Below are 26243 nucleotides of genomic sequence, written 5' to 3' on the forward strand. Positions count from 1 at the left end.
TGTATTATATATTAACTTTAGTGCCTAGCAAATTTAGTTGTCAGTGACGTTTGCAGTGCGCATCATATTTGCTGATCCTCTGGTCAACATCGAGAAGCAAATAGAAAACAACTATCAAATAGAAAACAGCAAATATAACCTCATGGACATGTATGTATATTACTTCCGTAACTTTTGCTGCTGTAGTCTCTGGAGCCTGTGTACACGAGCCTTAATATGCCATTAAATACACACAGTATATGTAAATAGGCGCCAACTAGGTCGTAATGTGTTTAATGAGTGGAACGAATGAGCTCTGGGTTTTCCCACCATTTCATAGCATTGGCAGTGACAGTTTCAGCCATATAGGAGATTTTGTGATTCACCCGTAAGTAGAAACTGTTATGGGATGACGTCAAACCATAAAGCAATAAGTATAGGAAATTATACTTACGAATATTCTAAAAGTAACAATTAACCTCGTAAAACTTCTCGACTATTCTGTAGCATCAATAGACTACTTAAGCATTAATATAATAGTGAAGTATAATGATTATTTTATTTATATGGGAGTTTCATAGTAATTCCTATGTGGCAGAGCTTGCGTAGTATAATGAAAATATTACGTAAATATTTTTATGCGAAATAACTTTCGCATATGACAGTAAATATAAATAAATTTATTTAGCATATATGTAAGTACGCATTACTTAGTCGTATTGTTGAAAATCGGATTACGACAGAACGTTCCCATTTTCTCTTGTTTAATACAATATTTATACTAGATAGATTATCTATAAGGGCTAAACAAAAAAATAAGCTGAGTTTATACTCGTGACTATAAAGTCCAATATTCTACTTTATAACCATGATAAAATACAATAATAACCGTACTCAAGCAAACGGCCACCCGTAAACATAACAAAGTTTTAGGTTTTGATAACCACCACAGGAATATAGTGTCAGTGTGACTATAACCGTTTTATCTTTAGTGTGACCTCACCTTTGGGAATAATATCAGCTATTCGCACTAAAAGTAAAATTCGTTCCAATCCAATGTCGTGGATTAAATGTACCTACCTACCCTCGCATTATTTCTAAAAAATTAATAAATAACATAAAATGTATGTAGTTTTATAATTAAAAAACACTATTCCATTACATTCATATTCTTGGAAATGGAAAAGATGTACTGAAAAAATATAATATAATAATATGCAGAGAGCACGCATATTAAAAATATTTTTTATAGCTTGCTATTTTAATTTCTTTACTCGTTTATAAACAAATAATTACAAGTTATATTTCACTATGGTTCATAATCTTTAATATTAAGAAAACTTATGTTAAACACAATATTTTTACTAAAATTTGAATGAAATCTTGTCAACTTTTGGTGAAAATATTGTATAATCTGCTTCCTAATAATGTAAAGCCTGTGTAAAAGGAAATACTTCTTTTAAATCATTGCCGCGTGAGTAAACTTGAATAAGGATTACTCCGACCATTGTAGGTTCTAGCGCTATTGTCTATTATTGTAATCTAGTACATTACTAAAGGTTGGCCAGGAAGTGACATTTTGGGCCCTTTTCGCATCGTTCAGTGACACTTAAATACCGTCCCTGTTTTACTTTAATAGCCTGTAAAGCGACCTCGTTAAGTGTAAAACTAACTCACCTTTGGAAAATTTGCTGACAATTCGCCGCTTCTACTTGTCAGCCATTATTAATTGCAATGGTATTTTTATTAATGGTTTTGACCTAAATATGCTAAAGTCGTTCCTTAATTGTAATGAAAACTAGAAAGGTCCTATCTGTCAATATTGGATTTATCGGAAATGGCATGCTAACCTAAATCTCTAAGACGGAAGGAGATTGTTAGTAATGACGACTAGTCTCATTGCTAGCTGTATATATCACAAATTATACAGTTTTATCTTTCAAATTGTGGTCAAGGTTACTGCTAAGGATTTTTATGGAGATTATGAAGTTATTAAAAAAAGGATAAAATTACTGGTTACAATCGGTATCGCCCTTATAATTTATTAGAAATCTGCTCACAACTCGTCCATTCCGTTCCCAGGCTGCTCGTATAATGCCATTTTGTGCTAGTCACCCTTCATAGACCGCCATCTTGTGCTCTCGAAAAACCGGAAGTGATGACAAGTTCAAATCTAAACATTTGCCATGAGACTGGTCGTATACTTCATGGCTATCTTAATGTCACAAAATTGATTGGCTTGTTGATAAAGTAAAATAAATGGGTAATACTCGTAAATAGATACATAAATATCAGAGATACTACTCTACCTTTCCACATCCTATCTCTATGTTTTGTAATATATTTACCACTTGTATAACCACACATATATCACCACTGAAACACTACAGTCCATTATACAAGCAGTAAATTACAGAACAAGTTACTATAACGTCCACAGTAACCATATAAAATGACTATACAGCTAGCAGAATTAGGCGTCAAACGTAACCATTTACAATTAAGTTCCCTACGTAAGCTTACGCTTCAACGTTGAAGGTAATGCTTACATAACCAGAATAATCCCAACTGCTCAAGTAATATATTAATTTATCTCTGTCATCTGTAAGACATTCCCCAGGGATCCTATTAGGATATAACGTCAAGATGTTCTCCATTTCAGCTTGTTATAACTTAACGCTAAGGTCCTCCTGTGACCTCTTTACACGTAAATTTAATACTTGAATATTAAGATAGGCCCAAAATGTCACTGTATTGGTTAGCGATAATAAATATATATTAAAATTGAAATAATAAATCTACCGAAGTTATCTATAGGGACTACAGTATTTGGTTTTTCAGGAAGACTATATTAAGGTCTCTAAAGGGTTGGCAAAGTGCAGGTTCCCTTGGTGTATAGGTTATGGTAACCATTTACCATCAGATGAGCTATATGCTTCTTTTTCAGCATAATAAAAAATTAGACAAACACAATCCGTCATTTCGTAGTAGTTTACTATCCGATTTAACAACGATGGCTGTAACAGTACAGTGACGGAAAACCCAGAAGGAAAACTAAAGTAATCCTAGGGACTGCGGTAGACCTTGCCCTCTACCACGCTGTATTCAAAAATACCCAGCAAAACGTGGGCATGTGAAGTGTATTCATCACGACGTCAGGAGTAAATAATGCTGTAGAAGGCACTAGCTATTGTTAGATACTCGAATTACTATAGCCACTTCATGGAGGCCCCAATATTTTTTTCTGGTAGCACAAACAAAAAATATTACATTATGTTTTGCCTATATAGTGTTATATCAATCAAACGTCTTCCATTATATTATAAACTAATTATAATATTGACAGTTTGACAGCTATTGAGAGGTTTTACAGCGGTAAAATATATAAGGAAACATTGTGCTATAATTAAATTATGATACATAAACTACAGTAAATTTTCAATTATGACATATACCATAATAAAGTATGATTAATAACATATAACCAACGCAGTGAAAATATATTTTTCTATACCTGAATGAAAACTATCTCCTCGTTTTTCATAAAAAATAACAATGTTCAAAAAGTTTAATTAGAAAGAAACTTACAGTTAAAATTTTCTTCAAGGAAACTGTTTTCTTTAATTTAACTCATATTGTCTATCTGTTAAGGTACATTTTAGCCAAGCGAGCGAAAGCGTAAACTTACCTGGGGTTTTTTATAATTAATGCAATATGCAACCGTGGTAATTTATTATAAAACCAGTAGCACTCAGTCCATTAAAGTATTAACGTGTAGTACATACATGGATTTAGTAGAAACAGACAAAATGTTAAAAAAATATCAAATCCAACTTAACATATGGTTGATACGTCTTTTCCTTCAGACATATATATATTATCTCAATACTTTTTGACACAGAAGGTCTTACGTTTCATATTTTGGAAAAAAAAATAGTTATATTTATTTTAATACACAGAGCGTCATCTAGTTTCAAGCTAGGTAGAGTTATGGGTACTATTATTGTTTAGGATCTTTAACAAAGTCCTCCAAATGTGGTATATATATAGTACTAAAATTTATTATATTTAAAAATAATCATGAACATAATCACAATCATGTTATAGTAAACATTCATTGGTAAAGTCCTATACGTGTATTATAACTCGTCGCTACCGAGGGAACCAATAGAACAAACATCTAGTTTCAAACAACTGAAATTAATATGAGGTGCTTCGTATTCATATGTCCGCTATTACATATTTAATAATCCCTTTATTCCCTTTAAACATTCCTTGTTCCGTTCGTATCACAGTCAAAAATCTATTGCGTAGCCTTTTCAGAAGCTCATGAATGTTTCATGGCAGCTCTCCTATTTCCATATTGCTGCGGAACGAGCAGAACACAGTGGAGATAGTACAAAGTGAGAAAACGACACGAAAAAAATATAAAGCAATTGCCGAATATTGCACAAAGGCACTTTAAGAGAAATTTTGGTCGCTACGACCTTTTTAGAACGATTTCTCCAACGTTAATATTCGTCGTTTTATGAACACTTGGATTTGTTTAATGATTCTGAAGTGATTAATGTTTTGAATAAAAAATAGTCAATCAAGAGTATACCAATGTATACATCAAATTAGTTTTTATAAATTTACTACAATATACTCCTTAAGACAAAATCTATAAATCTACCTAAACCAATCGTGTTTACCTAAATCGTGTAAATGTTAATTTCTTTAGAATACACTTTTTTTATGGTTTTGATAACTATAATTATAAATTCTAACACTAAGAGCAAACGCAAAGGAACTTAAATACATTTACATACCTGCCGGTAACTTAACCTCGTTAAATACCATACCCCAGATGATGCTGTGAAACTCTCAAATTAAGTTACCAAGTTGTACGTATGGTATGGTATGGTATGGTATGTTAGACTCCATTCTCCGCAATTAGCCTCACATTCGGGCCGTTGTGCGTGTAGAGCCAGACTACTAACGTAGCCAGCCAAGCTCCTCCCAAAAGCGCAGAAGACTCCTGGTGTCTTCGCAGGCTTCACGGAGCGACCTCACCGTTCCGAGGATTTGTTTTCGTTGTTCGGCCACTGCCGTGCACTCCAGGATTACGTGAGCCGCCGTTTCTTCAGCTTCAAAGCAGCCCCGACAGAGGGGGCTGTCTGTAGCATCAATTTTGTATAAGTGTTTGTTTAAGGAACAATGGCCCGTTATTGTCCCTATCATTATTTTGAGGTTTTGTCTATCTAGATTAAGTAGACGTGTTGTTAACCGATGGTTCGTTTTTGGAATTGCCACTTTAGATTGTTTGCAATCAGTGGTTAGGTTCCATCTTTGGTTTTGTATTTCGGTGGATCTCTGGCGAATCCAGGTGCGAAATTGCGAGAATGGTATTGGCATGAGCGGGAGGGGGCCTGCAACCACCATACCGGATCCTACTCTCGCTAGTTCGTCCGCGGCGTCATTGCCATATGATCCGCTGTGCCCCTTTATCCACTGGATAATTACTCCGTTATGCGTTGCAATTTTTTCCAGGGCGATGTGGCACTCGATTATTAGTTTGTTGTTGGATTTTCTGTTCTGTAGTGCTTTAAGCACGGCTGCACTGTCCGATATGAATTTAATGCTGAAATTGTTGACCCCTAACCTGTATACAGCTTTTGCTGCCTCGGTCAGGGCAACACATTCGCACTGAAAGATCGAACTGTGTTTGCCGAGCGGTATAGATATGTTCATGTTGAGGTCAAGGGAATGTGCCCCAGCTCCTGAACCGTTCTGTGTTTTGGAGCCATCTGTGTAGATGCGTAGTTCATTTACTGCAGATTGGTCCCTTTCCTCCTCCTTCAATTGTATTTGGTATTTCCTGTTAAACGAGTGGTATGCTTGAGTTCTGTCACACGGAGCGGCAATCAAAGGTTCATATTCGATTGCTTGGTTCAGGATGGTTGTGTGAGAACTGGAATGGTTTTTGCCCCATAGACCAAGATGGTATAATCTTGTGGCAGCTATAGCTGCTTCTTGCTGTATGTATAGGTCAAGGGGTGTAATGTTAAGGGCTATTTCCATTGCCATTGTTGGGGTTGTTTTCATACATCCAGTAACTGAGGAGCATGCAAGTCTTTGGAAAGATCTTAGTTTGTTGACTGTGGTCGTAAGTTTCGACCTTGTCCACCAAACCAAGGCCCCATACACCAGCATTGGTCTTATTACTGATGTGTATAGCCAGAGAGTTATTTTCGGGGAGACACCCCATTTATTACCAAGCATTTTCCTGCATTGATAGAATGCAATTGTGCTTTTGTTAATTTTGTGATCAAGGTGTTTATTCCAGAGAAGTTTGCTGTCTAGTATGACTCCCAAGTACTTGACCTCCTCCTTAAGTTTAAGCTCTGTATTAAAGAGTTTCGGTAAATTGAAAGTACCTGGAGCTCTTTTGTTGGTGAACATGATGAGTTCTGTTTTAGAAGGATTCACGGAGAGTTCATGGTTTTCGCACCATCTCTCTATTGTTCTGAAGGCTTCTCTCATGCGATCGCATAAGGTTCCCTCAAAATTTCCTGATATAAGTACAGCAATGTCGTCTGCGTAACCTACCGTGTAGAGGTCGTTGTCGTTGAGCTCCTCAATGAGTTCATTAACAACTAAGTTCCACAGGAGTGGCGACAGGACCCCTCCTTGTGGACATCCTCTACTTACGATCCCACGTGTGGTAGTGTTTACGGTGAACTGGATTGCACGGTTTTTCAGCATGTTGTTTATCCATTCTATGAGAGTTGTTGGTACTCCATGTATGGTAAGAGCGCGACTGATACTGGTAAAGTTCGTTTTATCAAAGGCCCCTTCGATGTCTATGAAGGCACCTAAGGTAGGCTGCTTTGAGTTTAGCGAGTTACCAATGCGACTTACGACGCTGTGGAGTGCTGATTCCGTTGATTTGCCTTCACTGTAGGCGTGTTGGTTGGTGTGCAGTGGTTTGTTTATACATATCAGGTCTCTGATCTCTTTGTCGCAAAGCCTCTCCATTGTTTTTAGTAAAAACGATGTGAGACTAATTGGTCGAAAGGACTTGGCCTGTGTGTAGTCACCTCTGCCAGGTTTCGGAATGAAAATTACTTTCACTTCACGCCATTTCAAAGGTATGTATCGGTGAGCTAGGCATGCCCGGAAAAGTTGAACCAAGTGTTCAGCTATTATGTCACCGCTCCATTTCAGGAGAGCCGGAAAAATACCGTCTAGTCCTGCAGCTTTGAAAGGTAGAAATGTGTTGATTGCCCATGTAAGTCTTTCTCTGTTTATTACTCTGCTTGCTATCTCCCAGTCCGAGCTGCTGGTTGTCCTACTTTCCTGGGAATTCCATGAGTGGTCATTGTCCGCAAGGAATCCTGGGAAGTGAGTTGACAGTAGTAGTTCGCAGGTTTCTGTGTCATTTGTTGTGTAGCTATTATCCGATTTTTTAAGACAGCCTATTGTGTGTTCTTTCTCTTTGGAAAGGCAGGCCTTCACTTTGACTGCTTGGTTGTTATTGTCTATGTTGGTACAGAATCGCCTCCAACACTCTTGTCGTCTGTGGCGAATTAGTTTTTTATATTGTTTCCTTTTAGTTGTGTATTTGTCCCAGTCACCTTGTGATCTACTGTTCATAGCTGCGTTGAACAGTTTCCTCAGCTTCCGTCGATGTTTCTCTAGTTCGAAACACCACCAGTGTTGCCTACCTTTGTTTTTGGGTGTGGTAAGAGGGCAAGACCGTTCGTAGCTAGAGGTAAGTATGGACGTAATGTTGTTCGCATAGTTGTCTAGTTCCGTTCTGTCATGGTTGTCAGGTAGGCAGAGTTGTTCCCCTACGTAAGCACTAACTAATCCTATGAATTTGGATTTGTCCGTGTTCCGGGGTATCCGTCTCGGCTGGGGTTTTGGTAGTGATATGTCAATAGTAAAACGGATCCATCTGTGATCGGAGCATGAAAGCTCGCTGGACACATGCCAATCACGAATGGACCCCGAGATGCCTGTTGATGTTAGTGTTAGGTCTATTATGGTTTGTGATCGGGCATTTATGAACGTTGGTTCCGAGCCCTTGTTTTGTAGAGTGAGATTATTACTAAGAATAAAAAGAGCTAATTCCTCACCTCTGTTGTTCGTCTTACTGTTGCCCCACAGCGTGTGGGGCGCGTTGGAGTCAGTGCCGACGACCAGCTCCAGCTTCTCCCTCTCCCAGTACTCCCCCCGATGGCAGAGCTGTGGTGGTGGTATCTCCCCGTCGCTCGGCATGTACGCTGAGGCGAGGACGATGTCGGGGAGGTGTGCTGCACTGGTAATTCTTACTGGTGTTAAATCCCTTGAACAGAATTCGTTGATTAGTGTTGTTTGTACATGGTTGGGTAAGAATACGCATGTTCTTGGTTTACTTACGGAGGTATCCAGTATCACTTTTCCTCCGCTATTTCCGAGACCACAAATTTTGTTCTTCCTGATCCACGGCTCTTGGATCAGGGCTATGGTCTCTGCGTTGTTCTCCAGCACTCTGCGAAGAGAAGCCGTCGCAGTTTGGCTGTGCTGGAGGTTGCACTGCAGGATCTTAGTCTTCCCGTAGTGGGGAGGAGTAGAGGACGCTATCGCTAGCTTCGCTCTCTCCCCCTCCGCCGGAAAGCACTCTTCATCCAGGATGAAATCCGAGAAGGTGGATCCTGCACTTCCATCGCAGTCGGAGTTACTACTCGTTCTGCCGCAGTTACGGGAGCCACTGTCGACGTTGTCGGTTTAGGATCCGTTTGCTGCTCAGCAACTTTCGTAACTTCCGACTGTTTAATATTTGGTTTTGTTTGATGGGAACCATCTTTGTCCATGAAGCGAACGTAGATGTTTCCCATCATGTAGTAAATCCTTCTTTCCTGGGCCCTTAACACGTCGACATCAGTCTCAGGAATACGGAAGAACAGACAAGTCCCTGGTGGGTCTGTCCTGATCCTCTCGTGTGTCAGGGTCCAGGAGTTCATGTTCAGGTTACTGTTCTGTCCCGAAAGAAGTTCCCGCAGTTCTGTGGTGTCCCCGGTTTCCCCTGGAACGAAGAGCAGGCACGGCACCTTCTTCGGGATGGCCGATTGTGGTCGAACGACTAGGCTCGAGTCTTCCACTGGAGAGGCCATGGTTTGGACGGTCTGTTCTAGCCAGGCTCTGGTGAAGTCATCCTCGCACCAGGTTTTGAGGACGCCATCCGCAAAATGAGCCTTGCCTCGGAATTTCAGGTCCTTTCTGGTTTTGGCTGGGAGTGTCAGGTTGGCTCTTATTTGTTGCCTGAGCCTCACCTCAATCTGCTTCCTGAGATCCTCAGCTTGGTCTTGTGTTAGGTCAGAGTAGGGTTCCACCATGACCGCAACACAGAGTTCGTTGGCCAGGTAGGTGGCAGCCGCTTCTGCGTATGTCATAGAACCCCTACCCGTCGCACCAGCGGTTCTGGGTTTTTTACCTTCCCCGGTTGGTGTGACGGTGTCTTCTGGACGTGTACGCTTTTGCGGTCTTGCCTCGTTTTTTGGGTCGTTGGTCCTGGGTTTCTTACGGCCTCGCGGTTTCATGCTGCGCTTTTGTGTGCCAGCAGCCAGAACGGCCCTCGTCCCAGTTGCAGGTGCACTGGGTCCACTCGTTGACGCCTCCCCGTTAGGTTTGGTCGTCGCTGGGCAGGACCCGAGTTGATGCCTCGCAGCATCTACCGCTTCTGCGCGTTGTGCCGCTGCCTTGGCTCTGGCTTTCATGCGCCGCTTCTTGGAGGCCGATTTGGGTTTTATTAAGGTGTTCCCTGGTTGTTTCGGCTTTGATGGTGATTGGATCGCGTCTTTCAGTGACGTCAAGTCCATAGCCTGGTTGTCCGATTCGGTCCCTGATGCCGCTGAAACAGACATCTCCTCCGATTCCACCTTGAACAGTGCCGCCAGGTTCACCTCGGATGGCTCACTCGTTGACGCAGCCTTATTAGGCGCATCGTGGAGTGAACCCTTCTTTGGTTCCCCTGGTGCGGCGACTATCTTCGGCAGAGAAGTTGGAGCTGCCTTTCTTGGCGCATCTTTGGTCGACGCTACTGGTACTTTACGGAACGCAGCCTGGGTTGGCGCATTCCGCTCAGTCACCTTTTTCGGCGTGTCCCCTGACGCTGCCTCTTCCAGCGCATCTTTGGATGATGTGGTTGGTACTCCACGGGACGCAGCCTTGGTTGGCGCATACCGATCGGTAGCCTTCCTCATCATCTCCTGCGACGCAGCCTTGCACGGCGCATCCTTGGATGACGTGGATGGTACGTCACTGGACGCAGCCTGGGGTAGCGCATCCTGTTCGGTACCCTTCCTCGTCGGTTCTTCGGACGCAGCTTTGCTCGGCGCATCTCCGGTAGAGTGTCCAGGTGCATCAAATGACGCGACCTTGATTATTGGTCGTTTTGGCGCATCTTGCGACGCAGCCTTCGATGGTCGTTGCTTTGGCGCATTCGTAGACGCAGCCTGTTGCTTCTTGTTTTTTGGTTTTATTGCCTCTAGATCCATGAGTTGGTTTTTTATATACTTCACCTCAGGAGCTCTCCACCCTCCACGGAGCCCTCACTTCGGGGACGTCATTCGTTCCACGAATGATCGCCAGAGCTACTCCCTTGGTATAGGTCCAGCAGGCTGAGAAGTGGACGAGTCCGCACGCAGCGAAGCACAGCGAGGACACCTACCTCACGAGACGATGAGGCAGGCTAGCCCCAAAGCACCGCGCCACGCCGACTGTCACCCCCCAGCTCGCCGAGCCTCGCTTGACTGCCCGCTTATGGGGAATCACAGCCGGTTGATCGTGGTTAGCTACTCCACGACCGCCCGTTTGAGAGGAAATCCAGACCGAAGAGGTGTGTTGTGAGCAGCATACAACTACAGCCGGTACCCTGCTGCACTCAACCGCCAGGACTCCTTCATCCCTCCGTACGGGTCACCGCGCACGGCACAAACACGCGGGAGGTCATTACTATCCACCTTCAGTTTTTTGCTCGATGATGGACACGCAAGGACATGACCTCTTCATCCCTGCATTTATCGCCCGGTAGTTTCGGTTACGTCTATTTCATAGGGAACTAGACCAATAACAGGGCGGCAACCTCGTGAAGGATATCTACCGAACTTGCCTTAAGGATCTACACGACTTGCGCTCTCCCTTAAGACCGCGCCTCCCTACCGCCTCTGAAGGAGGTGGTAGAGTAGGCCTGTGTCCATATCTCAACTTTTTAATGAGATATGACTGCAGGCCTGCCTATACATCAAATTAGTTTTTATAAATTTACTACAATATACTCCTTAAGACAAAATCTATAAATCTACCTAAACCAATCGTGTTTACCTAAATCGTGTAAATGTTAATTTCTTTAGAATACACTTTTTTTATGGTTTTGATAACTATAATTATAAATTCTAACACTAAGAGCAAACGCAAAGGAACTTAAATACATTTACATACCTGCCGGTAACTTAACCTCGTTAAATACCATACCCCAGATGATGCTGTGAAACTCTCAAATTAAGTTACCAAGTTGTACGACCATAATATTACTTTTTCATAATAGCTACTTGACTGAAAATGGTAAACAAGCCAGCGACCCATCAGTGCATGCAAATTGATAAACGAATTTTATACATATATCGGGCGTACTTAAAAACAGCTGTATAGAATAGAATAGAATATAAAATCATTTGTTCAAATAAACTTAATTTAAGCACTTTTGAATAGTCATTTTTTTTAATCTACCGCTCATTCGGAATGCTGTCTCATCACAAGAAGAACAAGCAAGAAACTTGTGTGTTGCTCTTTTAAATAATTTATTCTTACTTACAATTTAAGTTTAAGTGTGTGAATACAAACCACCGATTAGCACTAATTCAATTAAATACTCAAAAAGAAAAAAATATTGAATACATAACCAACTGGTTAAACAATTAATAAGAGGAAATCAGTCATAGTGATTAGAGCAGACCAGTCCCTACAAGCAGCACCCGTTCACGAGTATGACGGATGAGCCAGCCATCACTGCGCTCGACCATATTTTAGGGAGCCCAATGACCCGGCCCACCACGCCGCCACAAGTCTGGACATTTTAGTGAGCATGACTACTCAAAACACCAGACCACGTCATAGCTACTCACAATTGCCATCTGATGTTTATAGTATTCACATTTCACATAAGAATGCATGCGGCAATTAATACAAAACCCGCTACGCTTTCATATTTCTAAAATAATTGAATCAAGAAAGCAATGAGATAAACAAATTATAACGTTGTATGCTAATAAACTAATTATTTACTTGATATGTTGTCTTCTATGAATTCGTCTATCCTGTAATAGGCTTTCTTACATAAAAATTGTTTAATATAAGATTTGAATTGCCTCTCTGTCAGATTTAGTGCAGATTCTGGCAGTTTATTATAAAATCTTACGCAATTACCATAGAATGAATTACTGACTTTGTGCAGGCGGCATTTAGGTAAAATTAGCTTATTTTTATTGCGTAAGTTTCTATTTGTACAGTCTTTAAGTTTTCTAAAACTGTCTAAATTCTTCCGTGTATACATGATATTCTCATAAATGTATTGTGAAGTAACGGTGAGGATATTTGAATCTTTAAAACACTGACGTAATGACTCTCTTGAACCCATACCATAAATAGAACGTATGGCTCTCTTTTGTAAAATAAATATAGTATTTATATCGGCTGCTTTACCCCATAGTAGTATACCATATGACATAATGCTATGGAAATAACTAAAGTATACAAGTTTAGCCGTCGCCACGTCTGTTAATTGCCTAATTCTTCTAATTGCATATGCAGCTGAACTGAGTCTATTGGCCAATTTTGAAATATGGGGCCCCCATTGTAATTTCGAGTCCACTGTTGTACCTAAAAAAACTGTATCATTAACAAAATTTACTATTTCGTCATTAAGCAATAACTGTGTATTTATTGGTCTTACATTAGGAAGTGTAAATTTTATACACTTTGTTTTGCTGGAATTTAATAATAGGTTATTACATGTAAACCAATTTAATATAGCAGACATAGCACAATTTACATCGTCTAATTGATTAGTTTGACGTCCAATTTTAAACACTAACGAAGTAATGTAGTATGTTTTATACGAATTAGTATGGGTAGTGAATTGTAGTATACAGTTTAACGCGTTCATTGTACGAGATCGTGTAGAAAATAGAAGTATTTGTTAATTGGACGGTCAAACTGATTGATTGATTAACTGTCCCGAAACTTCTGGGTCTAAAAACATGGAATAGACTTATTTTGGGAACATAACCTAAGTGCTGTCCCTTGTTGTCATTAAGTGTTTAATGTTTATTTTCAACTACATCAATAAATTTATCTACAATGCATTAGCCCAGTGTGAATAATTAATAATAATAACATGTATTATATCTGAATGTAAACTATATGTTCGCCTAGCTGTAAAAATGTTTGCTTCGTGCCAGCAGTTAACCCCACAATAAATAAATTCATTATTATTGTGCCAATTCAAATCATCAATAATAAAATGCGAAGACTGATAGAGTAAGGATTTTAAAGGTTTCGAAAGTCATATTACTCTTAATATCCTCAGCAAGCGTGAATAAATCTCGTCATCCATATAAAAATCTGTATTGTCTACCAAAGGATTATGCAGATCAATATATAAAGTATTTCTGATGTTCACGGTAAAAATCGTATGTCTCAGCGGATCTACAATGTGGCAGCATTCGTTTTCTCTTCTCGTATACGCAATCTCGCCCTCGGCACCACCAAGGAATTCAATAATATTGTCCAATAAAGAATGCCTTCCTATAACTTCTAAGTAAATGCCAAAAAAGATTGAACGACCTTCGCTGAAAAATCTCTATATTCAATAGTTACGTAACTATAATGACTAGCGTAAACTATAATAGTTTGAACATTATTCAGCTTATATTGTCAAAGACTAGATATTATTGTACATATGTGTGTATTGTTTAAGTGTAATCAAAATATTACATTTTATGCAGTCTCCACATAAAATTAAATGTGCCATATTTCATACGTACATTTTTATCAAAAACTCTTGTATTTTTGATATAAATGTGTACATGTATAAGATTTTCGCGTTAATATTTTGATTTAAGACTACATTTAAAACAAATCGTTATCATAACAGCCCTTTACCGTTGTAAAGAACTTCTTATATAATAATGATGGAGAGTTTAGGTTACTGTTGCCATGCTGGCCAGAATTGGAAAGAAAAGTAGTAAGAATGAAATAAAAGTAGCGAAAGAACAGGACTATTGTCTTATTTTCACTACTTTTATTTGTATTACATTCTATCCTGAGAATAAAGAATTAGAGAGATAATGTATAGTGAAACCGTGTATTCTTACTTTATCAACGCACGGTGTAACAAAGAGTAAACAACAGAAATTTGATATAATATATAATAATATAATCTGCCAAGTTGCACGTGTTTCTTCCTCATTCCTGAAGATAACATTAGCAGTCATCTCACAAAAACGAAACGTGGGAAAACGGGTTTCAATAAATACATTCCCGACAAGGTTACACCCAATGTGTAAATTCTTATGAAATTTTCCGAAGGAAAAACATAGGTAGCTCTTTTGTTCGTATCTGAAATAAAGAGATTCATAAGAGTAAACAGCTATGTTTGTCACACAATACGGCTATGTTGATGATACCCATATTATCCTGTTTACTGTATTAGGTACCAGTTAGCGTTTAGTAGTGTTTTGTATCTAATTGGCAATTCTGTAAAATATTTTTAGTCTAATAATAGTTATAAGAATACTTCCTGCTCATTCTTCATATAATGTATTATTTCTCATATTCTTCATGTTATACCTAATACTCTTTAAAACAAATGTTCTTTTATATTTTTGTGTTGAAATATGTGTGAAGACTAAATTTTTACACTTGGCGAAATTAGCAAATGGACTACCAGCATGGTTAGATAATTAATATATATATATACGTATACTGGATGTTATATTCTACTTTGTTTCTATATCTGCAATTCGATTAGCCCAAGAGTTTCTACAGAACCAATATCGCGACAGGACATTTGTTTTCACATAATTTCTAATCTGTCCTCGACAGCGATTTCCATTTATATATTTACATCATATATATACGTAAAAAATCCTCAAATAGTTATAATTACTTACATAATTAAACGACATACAGCACTGTATGTTTTATATATTACCTATATACTAGCTGTACCCGCGTACGTGCGTACGTAGTGACCTTGACCAAATAATGAAAAAAATATTTAATGACCTAACCCAATAAACGCCAAATGAAAAAGTTTCATCGTTTCATCTTCAAAAATAACGACACTTCCATACATAATTCTTTCAACCCTTTTATCGCCTTCAAAAGTAGCCTATGTCCTTTCTGAGAGTCTAGACTAACTGTGTAGCAAATTTCATTTAAATCGATTCAGTAGTTTTAGCCTGTAAGTGAGACTGGCAGACAGTAAGTTGACACTTCCTTCTACTTTAATATTCGGTTTTCCTTCCAGGCCTAGATGAAATCATTTTGCTACAACATATGTTATACTTACTACCATACCTTGGTACATTACAAATTTTCGTATTAAATCTACAGTAATTTAATACGAAAATTTAACTCTATAAATTATTGTAATTCATAAATCCGTACAAATCCCGGATACACCCAACAGACATTTTAATTCGTATAGGACATTTTAGTCATTTATGCACGTTAGTTTTTTATTATCATTGACCCTACCCTACCATCCAGTTTCGGATATATCTGTCACATCCGGCTGGTGACCCTATTCCCAGCCGGGGTTGAAAACGGAGGCTCCCATACGTTCTAGTTAATCGTTTTTGGTTCTTTTTTCAGAATAAAGTTGTATCTGGAAAAGTTCAAACCTACCGTAATAAATAATTGTGTGTAGTGAAAATAATAGTTACAGAGTTACATATTATTTATAACCTTTTTTTCGTGTATTACATGAATAGGGTCAACTGTGATGACATTCTAATGCAAAATATGTTTATATATGTACCACCTGTTTCGAAAAGCAATCCATATGTAATGATTTGACATAAATTAATTACATCATTCATTAAAACGAGACTGTAATTAATATATATAGATGTATTTTTAAAAGCGTAATTCGATAAAAATTATTTAAATTTCATTATACTTAAATTTAAAGAGGGCCATTCGCTCCATTTATAGCATGGGTTCCAGGGAGTCTTTGCGAGAGTGCTTTAAGGAATCAAATATCCTCACCGTTGCTTCTCAATATATTTATGAAAATATCATGTATGCCAGGAAGAATATAGACAGTTTCAAAAGAGTTAGTGATTGCACTAATAAAAGCTTACGTAACAATAACAAACTGATTTTACCTAAATGTCGTTTGGCTAAAGTTAGTAATTCGTTTTATGGCAATTGCGTAAGGTTTTACAATAAAATACCAGAGTCTGTTATAAATCTGCCAGAAAAAAGATTTAAATGTCAAAAAAAACACTTCCTTTGCAAAAAAGCTTACTATAAAATTGAAGAATTCGTTAACGATAATAATGTTTTTGTAGAAAAACTTTAAATACATAGCACTGACAATATTATCTGATTACACTAATAATGAGTGCGTAGCGATTTCTATGTTGATTATCGCATGCCTCTTACTTGTTACACTGTAATTATTTATATAAAAAAAAACATCTATTAAAAAGAGCAACACACAAGTTTCTTGCTCATTCTTCTTGTGATGAATCTGCATTCCGAATGAGTGGTAGAATCAAAATATGACTATTCAAAAGTGCTTGTAATGAGTTTATTTGAATAAAGATTATTTCTATTCTATTCTATTCTATTCTATTAAATAGTTTTTGATTTACGTAACAATATATATACATGTAGTGTTGATGACTCGTAAATAAAATAAGAAGTGGACTGTAATTTATTATATTTAATACGAGGAGTTATAATATTACAAGGAACATTAGCTAATTAATAAGGTACGCGTGCGGTGACGTCGTAGGCGCAAGGCAAAGTGAAAGTTGTCCCGGCCTAGCGGCTGTCAATGGCTCATCTTCGATAGCGCTCGAACATGTAGATAAAAAAATAATATTTCACAAAAATTCGAACATACATATATCAGGTAAACTTTACTTACTTTTTATATTGGATTTATCTTTCAGCTTACGGTAATCTCATATGATTTAATGCATATAAGTCGTAGCTTATGCGAAATCGAATAGTCGTATGTATTACATAATACAGAGTGACGACGGGACTTTCTTACATGTGTAAAGGATTATTGAATAGAATGCATTACATTTACCTTTCCTAAAAGAAATGAAGTTAACATAGCGAATATTTGTTGGCATATCTATTCATAATCTGTTATATTTTGTTCAATTCATTTAATGTAATGTTTAGTAAATAAGTTTTTTTTTCCTTTTTGGTGTATAAAATAACTGCATTAGCTATCAATTTATTTGAACATTTTCACACTTTATTATTATCAGTATCATTCAACTGCGACGAAAAACTGAGACTCTTAATTAACTTATTAAATGAGATTTTGTTCCATTACTATTTTTTATCGATAGAGATACTTATTTTATTTCTTTACTTATATATTTTTTCATTGCATCACATATATTAACTTATACCTACTCTTTTTTACTGGTTTTTATGCATTTTTTTTTGTTATACCAAAAGCCACAATGCAGAAATTTTGTCGGAATCTGTTTCACAAAAAAATACAACATCATTTGAATTTTATGCAATCCGCGGCGTTTCAGTTGCCCTCTAGAATAAAATATTTCATTTGAAAAAGTTACAAGACGAGAAATAATGTAAATCTGAAGCTCCAATGGCTATGAGAGTATTCTTCTTGTTAATGAACCAAACCAAATATAAAAACAATATTAATATTTTATATATATCGTATTCATATAATATTTGGGTTTACAGAGTTAAAATTGTATGTTTCTCACGTAAGTAATTCCGGCTGTACCTATACAGATTGTTTATGATGATAACAGGTTCCGTTATCGTAATTTTAATTGTTAAAAATATTACTGCCAAAAGATGACAGTAATATTTTAAAATTTATAACAATTTTAATTATATTAATAAAAAAAATCACCTATCACTGAGATAATGACAATTCACAAACTGTAAAAAGGTGTATACCTTTTTTACATTTCATCAAAAAAGAACACTGTTTTCAATGTTTTCATTCATTTTCGTGCATTTTCTAGTGAAAGGTTTATGTGTACTTATATTATTGAGCTATCACCTTTATTACCTGAGCATTAACAATAACAGTAAAAGGTTGGCCCGCGCATTGTAAAAACCAAATAAAATTGTACTAACATAGCGTAGCCGAATTGGGTCGATGCCAATAAAAGGAATAAGTTTTACTTCGTGTAATAATGTTTTAAATAATTGTAACAAGTAGGGATTCGCTATATCATCAAAGAGTATCAGTAAAAAGGTAGGCACAAAATAATTATTAACTTCCTTTATATTTTGATTTTCACTCTTATACCGATAAATGTGGGACATGATTACGTACCCCTGAGGACTGCAATTGTCACTATTGTATCTCTCCAAACAGCGGCAGCCGTCAAACTCCTAGAAAAATCTATACGAAGTTCCCTTATATTTCTTACAAAACGACACTCAACGTGATGTTCTACGTGTCTCGTGGTTTGTATTGCTGCACATTTCTGTTTTATCTTTATGGTTTTATGTATGTGCTGATGATAATAAAATAAATCAGTTGTCTATCTATTCATTTACGCACTATCCAATAAGACTCGTAGGATCATAGATACATGGTGGAAGAGTTTGGGATTATTTTCTTTAATAGCCAAACGCAGAAGTAACATAATATGTATTACAATTATTTGAATTTATTTTGAATGTGATATTATATGGATATACTATTTTCTGAAACTTCTTTAATAAAACTTAGGTATTTACATAGCATACCTGAATATTCGTTGGCGGAAACTTCTCGTTAGTACCTTAGTTTGTGTACTTTTCATTTTTGTATTAACAAGGACTAAATATTCTTCTCTAAATAAAGTAATGCTGATTCTTATTTATGGAAACTAAATAAGTATCTAGTAAATTTCGACTGACTTAAAATTATTATTAATATACTGTTATATTTTTATAGGTATGAAAATATACAGTATCTGATTTAGTTAATGGCATTATATATCGCATAATCTACATAATTCATTACATGTTTCACATCTCGCAGTCGGTGAATGGGGTCGGTCGTGGAACAATGGACAGTGACCTCGCCACCAATGTCGGTACGGCAATAAATTTGTTAGCATCCTTTTTTGAGATTTGGTAATAAGATCTTTATAGCCCTACAGGGTCGAACATAAAGGGAAAACAAGCCACAAGCCCCAATATGATAATAACTTTTCACAAAGAACACAGTAATAGAAATTATGAGAATTATTTTTGGTCCTTATATACTAAAACCGCAGATAACTAAGTAATAGTTACTACTGAAACTACAACCGTTATGTACCGCGGTTTATAATATAACAGTACAAGATTAATTATATTGCTACAAATGACGATACATTATTTGTGAGTTATTTTTGACAATCTTTTATTACCAAAATAGTCTATTTAGTAGTTCTCGCAATCCCTACTGAACTTATAATAAAATTATTACTTTATACCATTTTTTAACTACTTTTTAAATAGACCAATATTGTCCATTTATAAAGACTGTATTACTCTGCTTCCAAGCTTAGTACTGGGACGACAAAGGCTTGTTGCTGTCTGGGTGACGACTGTAAGAATGCTTACTTCATAGTAATCATTCTTGTCGAAACAGAGACAGTGCCCATGCACTGTCTCTGTTTCCACTGATTAGTATCATTGTAAAAATATACTTCTCTATAATAAAATACTTATTTTACGATTGTATTAATATCAGTGTTATATCAACTTAACATTACATGATATGATAATAAGTATCTTCGTTTATCAATAACTATTGACTATTTTAGTTGCGAATATGTATTGAAAATTAAGGAATTCCAGTAGCATTCTTTCATTTTATAATATACAGAAAATGCACAATAAAACATTTTCTACAAGTTGGCTAGCTACATAAAATTAGATTGGAATCTTATAACAATAAAGTTCGTTTCATTCAGTGTTAAAATGCATTTTAAATGAATTTCTATAGACTATAAAACTATATTATACATCCAGCTAGAGTTGGCAGATTTTTAGTGGTTTCCAATAAATGAATCAACTTATTCTCTCTACAACTTATGTTTGTCTCGGAAAATCTTACTCGATAAAACAAAGATGCAAACAAATGCTATAATAACAAAACTCATAACGGCGGAGTCACGTCAGAAATGTAAATTTTATAGCACAAATTAAGTATGAAATAGAAATTATTACAACCGAGCGACCATTTAAGACCTTAATTAAAGTAATTAATATTCGTACAGATACGTAATAAGTACATTGATGTGTATATATATACATATTCCAAGTGCAGTTTGTTACGGTAGAATTATTTTACACACTGTTGTAAAACGAAGAAGAATAGTAACAATCGAATAGATAAGTTGAGATTAAAAGCTTGATAACTCTGAATTAGAAATAGCGAGGTCGACAGAAACATGATTTTGGTATACATCCTCCGGTCAAGAGAAGCACAAAGGCTTATTGAATTGATAACGATCTAGATTCGGAATGATTGTTGTTCGCAATTTACTTTTAATTATTCACGTAGATCGTTTTATTCATTATTAAATGCAGGAGGATCTCAATGTAGAAAATTTACAATAAATATTGGAAACATTTTTGACTTTATTGTTATTTCACAAATGTCAGAGAAGCTAGTAAGCTTCTGTCATATTCATGTGTGACGATCACTTACCATCAAGTATGATGGTAAGTGATCGTCACACATGAATAGCACCATACACATAATATATTCACAACTTAGTTAAATGTTTGTACATGTACGTATATACATAGGTATATATATATATAAACTTTTGTTTGGGTTTCAGAATAATGTGACCGGCCTGCAAAATTTTGCCTCGTCGGTTAATATTCGTAACGAATTTACAATAGACCGGTACCTAATGAATAATTCCTTGCGAGGATCACGAAAAACAAGAACTTTGTTAATTGACGTAGCTATGCTCAACAGGTATTCCGTAGATTTACGTTTAACTAGCAGTAAATCATGCGCCTGGTGAATTAAGAGAACATGATTGTATTTCGTTTAAAATATAGGTCATCTCTGCACTAAATCAAATCTTACGTCATATGGTACACAGTCATCGCATTTAGATTAATTTTATTTATATCTGTTCAACATATTATTATATTCAAATCTTAATAATATTAGAAAGTTTGTGAGTATGGATGGATGTTTGTTAGTTTTTCTTTTAGTAAAAACTACTTAACGGATTTTGATAGAAATTTTACAGTAATATAGCTTATGCATCAGAATAACACATAGGCTATATTTTTTATTGAAATTTACGCGTATGAAACCGCAGGCACACCTTGTATATTTATACGTTTATAAAATTTGTACAAAACAATTATATCTAATTACATATAACTTAGCTTTACTTGAATTATCGATACATAGAACTACGAGTAACTCGTGAGGTTGTATCTATACATTTTATTAAATCTATATTACAACGAGGAATAAACAAAAACCTACCTTTAGTTCAGTTATCTAAATACTTCCCAGTGACAATAAATCTAAAACGTCATTATTTTGTTTACGTAACCTCAAAGTACTATTAAAACATATCAGCATACACGTATTTCATTCACCTATTAAATACATCAATATTTAATAGGTAAATGAAAGTTGTTAATATACTTATATGGAAACAAGAACCCTAAAATATATAAACGAATGCTTATAGAATTTCAATAAGTTCCTTACCTTGAGATTATTGTCAGTTTTCCCTACATCCTACACATTACTATAAGTACGTACGTGGAGGATGTATCTCTACACTTATACGGACGTGGTCAAAATATTTTAGCTGTAGTCATAACCTTAAGTTGGTAGTAATTATTTATTCAAATAAAATATACACTTTGAAAATACCGCTGAGGTAATCCTTTGTCCTGTGTCAAGATTGTACAAAGAATTACATTCTATTGATTGTAAACATTGTACAAACAAGGTAACAAACAAGGCAAATAAAAGCATTTTAATATATTAACGACAAATATTTAAAACTCCAGATAGTGCGGCTAAGGCAATTTGCTCACTGGTGAAGTGATGTAGTTATTAGTTTTAGGGTGCAAAGGGACTAGCATGTACTTTTAGTTTGTACAATAGTCCCTAAATATCGAACAAATGCACCTTAAAATATTAAACCGCCTATGATGAAGTAAAATATCATGAGATAATTTACTTTTGGGCTACTATATGAATAGTAGCCCAAATTGACTCTATAACATGGTACATTTACGTACTTTCACCTCCTTTCTATGTCTCTTTTAGCTAAAATTTAATTCTATGTAGATCCAATATTAAATTATCTACGATTATTTTTATTGAAATCTTTCATTCATTAAAATGAAATCGCCATAAGAACAATGAAAAAGGAACTGAACGCTAATAAAGGAAATGGAAAGACTCGACAACCGCAACGTGGAGGCCTGACGTTATTGCTTCAGATTGAAATAAAATCACTTTGGCTTCCTTAATTCCAATAAAAACTTTATTGGAAACCTTTGTTAGGTATGATAAAATACCATAAACGACACTTTTGCTTTAATTGTAAATATATTAATCATTTATTATGATTTTCTGAGGTATACCTACTTCGTAAAGTCATCTGCCCGGGTAAGCTATTATTTTATACGCGAAGTTTTAGAGCTGGTGTATCTCGATACTATTTTAATAAAAAATAGAAATGAAAATAACTATAATAGCGATATAAGTGACTAGATAAGTTTTCAGCATTCAATTAGACCTAAACCAAGAATCCCCTCATAAATTTGACAACCATAATGAAGAACTGAAGTAAGCCCAAGTAATTATTTAATTGTTAGGGCGACCTAAATCAAATTTGTTTAGCAAAGGCTACTAAGGTAAACAAACCTAAATTAAAATGAGACTATTCCATATATTTCAGACTACACAAATATTATTCTGTCATAGAATTTGATATATCAATTTGGGCTAAAACACAAATTTAAAGTTAATAAGTATACGTAGTCTGGAATAAACACAAGAGTAGTTACATATATTTTGATGCAATAAATCTTATTGAATTTAATTTACACATCCCTGTACATTTTGGGCTGGAATTGCGTTATTTGTTAATTATAGGAATCGATTTCTGTTTATTCGCAAGAGTAACACTATAATGAGTAAAAGGGATTTCATCAAATAAATCATTGGTGCGAAAAAAGCAATTAAACTTTTACTTGTCCGATTTATTTTTAAGGATTCAACAGGATTGTAGTCTAATAGAATTTGTTATATAACTACGATTGCTATTCATAGAAGTCGTTTAACTTTTTTAACAACACATCGCCATCCAGTCTCAATCTATCAGAGCTTATATTACGTGTACTAGATGACTGACAGAAATTCTTAAATATATTTTTTGTAAGTACTTAATATAAATAGAAAACACTTAGAACAAACATACTCGTGAATACAAATGTTTTTGCTTTGCGAGGAATCGAACCCGCGAACATCGGAAGTTACATAATGTCATACCGGCTATAATTTCGGATGGGATAGTCAGAGTATATTCAAATTCAAATTCAAAATATCTTTATTCATGTAGGTCTATTACAGACTCTTTTGATATGTCAAATCTACCGTCAGTTCGGAATGATATCGAGATGAGAAGAACTGACAAGAAACTCAGCTCGTCTTTTTTTCAAATAATAGTGGAACATGTTTATAATAAATATAGTTTTTAAAATTAAAATTTGGGAGAATAGAGTGCCCACCAGCATATGCTATCGCAAAGAACAAAAAATTTAATCAGTGTTCACAACCTGAACAGACCAGTCCCCACAAGTAGCACCCGTTCACGAGTATGACGTATGAGCCAGCCATCATTGTACTCAACCATATTTGAGGGAGCACATCGACCCGGCCCACCACGCCGCCACAAGTTTGAACTTTATAGCGAGCATGACTGTTTCAGGTTACTCCACTACGTCAATTATATTATTTACAGCATAGGCTGTACCGATCACAGTTTTCACCCATTACAATATTAAATTTACATTATTTAATTTACAATATGTCATTACAAAATTTATAATAAGTTTCTTTAATGTTATTACATTATCCATGTCAATGGGAAAAATTATATGCCTCATAACAAAAGTTAAAATTGTAATTAAGTCCACACATTGTAGTCATTTAAGTAGTCGTTTATGTATTTTTATTCCTTGTATTATAAGTCTGTAAGTGACTATTTTTTGGAAATAAATTTAAGTTTTTGCGTACGTACATAATATTTTCATATATATATTGACAGGGAACAGTAAGGATACCTGTTTCTATAAAGCGTTCTTTAAGAGATTCGCGACACGGTAAATTATATATTGAACGAATTGCTCTTTTTTGTAATATAAAAATTGATTCTACATCAGCCGCTCTTCCCCACAATATAATACCATACGACATTATACTATGGAAGTAACTAAAATACACTAGTTTCGCTGTTGCAGTATCAGTCAACTGTCTAATTTTTCTGATAGCAAAAGCAGCCGAGCTTAGTCTTTTGGCTAGTGTGAATATATGTGGACCCCACTGCAATTTATTATCTATTACAATACCAAGAAACGAAGTCTCATCAACAAAGTCCAAAACATGATGATTCAGACTAACAGTTGTCGTTACTTGTTTTACATTTGGTAAAGAGAATTTAACACATTTTGTTTTCATTGAATTAAGCGCTAGATTATTTGATGTAAACCAGTATAGAACATCCTCAAGAGCAATATTTATATTATTAAAATCCTTTGTATTTCTTTTCACTTTGAAAATAAGTGATGTGTCATCAGCAAACAATACTATGTCAAGTATGTTTTGAAACTGGTATGGTAAGTCGTTTATGTAAACAAGAAAAAGAAATGGGCCAAGTATAGAACCCTGGGGTACACCCATTTTTATAAATGACCCCTTGGACTTGCTTCCTTTAATGTCTACCACTTGAATTCTATCGAGCAAATATGATCCAATGAGTTCTGAGGACTTTTCTCTAATTCCATAATGTTCTAGTTTGCGTAATAATATCCTATGGTCAACGCAATCAAACGCTTTAGAGAGATCACAGAAGACACCAATGGCATCCTGTGAATCTTCCCAGGCACCGAAAATACTTTGTATTAAGTTAATGCCTGCATCAGTAGTAGACCGTCCACTCATAAATCCGAATTGCTGTTTATGAAATAAATCATGTGTATTAAAATGAGCTAACATTTGTGTAAGTAGTATCTTTTCAAAAATCTTACTAAATACTGGTAAAATTGAGATAGGTCTAAAATTTGATATATTGTCTTTGTCACCAGATTTAAATAGCATTATTATTTTACTCACTTTCATTAGATCTGGAAAAATACCTTGATCAATGCTCATATTAAATATTTCAGTCAAATGTGAAGCAACTTCACTTATTACAGTTTTCATTACTCTAACTGTCATACCCCAGATATCCTCAGTTCCTTTTAGATTGAGAGCGTTGAACGTTTTTATTACACAGGAGCAACTGATATGATGAAAAGTAAAGTCATGAACGCAAGGATTTATGGTATTTTTTAATAATGTTTCAGCTAAACTAGGTGATGAGTTTAAATTTTCCGTAGCTTTGAGAGGTATTGTTGAAAAGAAATTATCAAAAGTTTGAGCAACTAGTTCTTTATTATCAATAATAACGCCATTTTCTGCTTTTAACTCATATTCTGACTGGCGCGACTTAATGTTACCTGTTTCTGTATTTATTATATTCCAGGTAGTTTTTACTTTATTTTTAGAAAACTTAATTTTATTCTTTAAATGAAGTGCCTTGGCGGCCTTATATACTTTTTTGAATAACTTTGAATAATTTTTGACATATTCATCGAATATAGGATCACGCAAATAGGATCTAATATCATATAATTGATACATATTTTCCCTACTTATATTGATACCTAATGTAGACCATTCAGCGTACTTAGAATTA

The 26243-nt window shown here is 35.7% G+C and overlaps 2 protein-coding genes across 2 annotated transcripts in view; one reads left to right on the forward strand and one right to left on the reverse strand.

The window, feature by feature from the left end:
- Window positions 1-8591: 8591 nt before the first annotated feature.
- LOC131841813 (uncharacterized) lies at window positions 8592-9341 on the reverse strand. Its single transcript, XM_059190148.1, has one exon. The coding sequence runs from the start codon at window positions 9339-9341 to the stop codon at window positions 8592-8594; it is 750 nt and encodes a 249-aa protein (XP_059046131.1).
- A 1345-nt stretch (window positions 9342-10686) lies between these two features.
- Window positions 10687-26243, forward strand: part of LOC131841716 (uncharacterized) — a 71423-nt gene continuing 55866 nt past the window's right edge. The window contains exon 1 of the mRNA XM_059190033.1: window positions 10687-10843. Coding sequence (XP_059046016.1) covers window positions 10687-10843 — 157 coding nt within the window. The remainder of the gene's footprint in view (window positions 10844-26243) is intronic.

The sequence above is a fragment of the Achroia grisella genome, unplaced genomic scaffold (genome assembly GCF_030625045.1).
Source record: "Achroia grisella isolate CSIRO2021 unplaced genomic scaffold, CSIRO_AGI_Agris_v1 utg1920, whole genome shotgun sequence".
Taxonomy (NCBI): Eukaryota; Metazoa; Arthropoda; class Insecta; order Lepidoptera; family Pyralidae; genus Achroia; species Achroia grisella.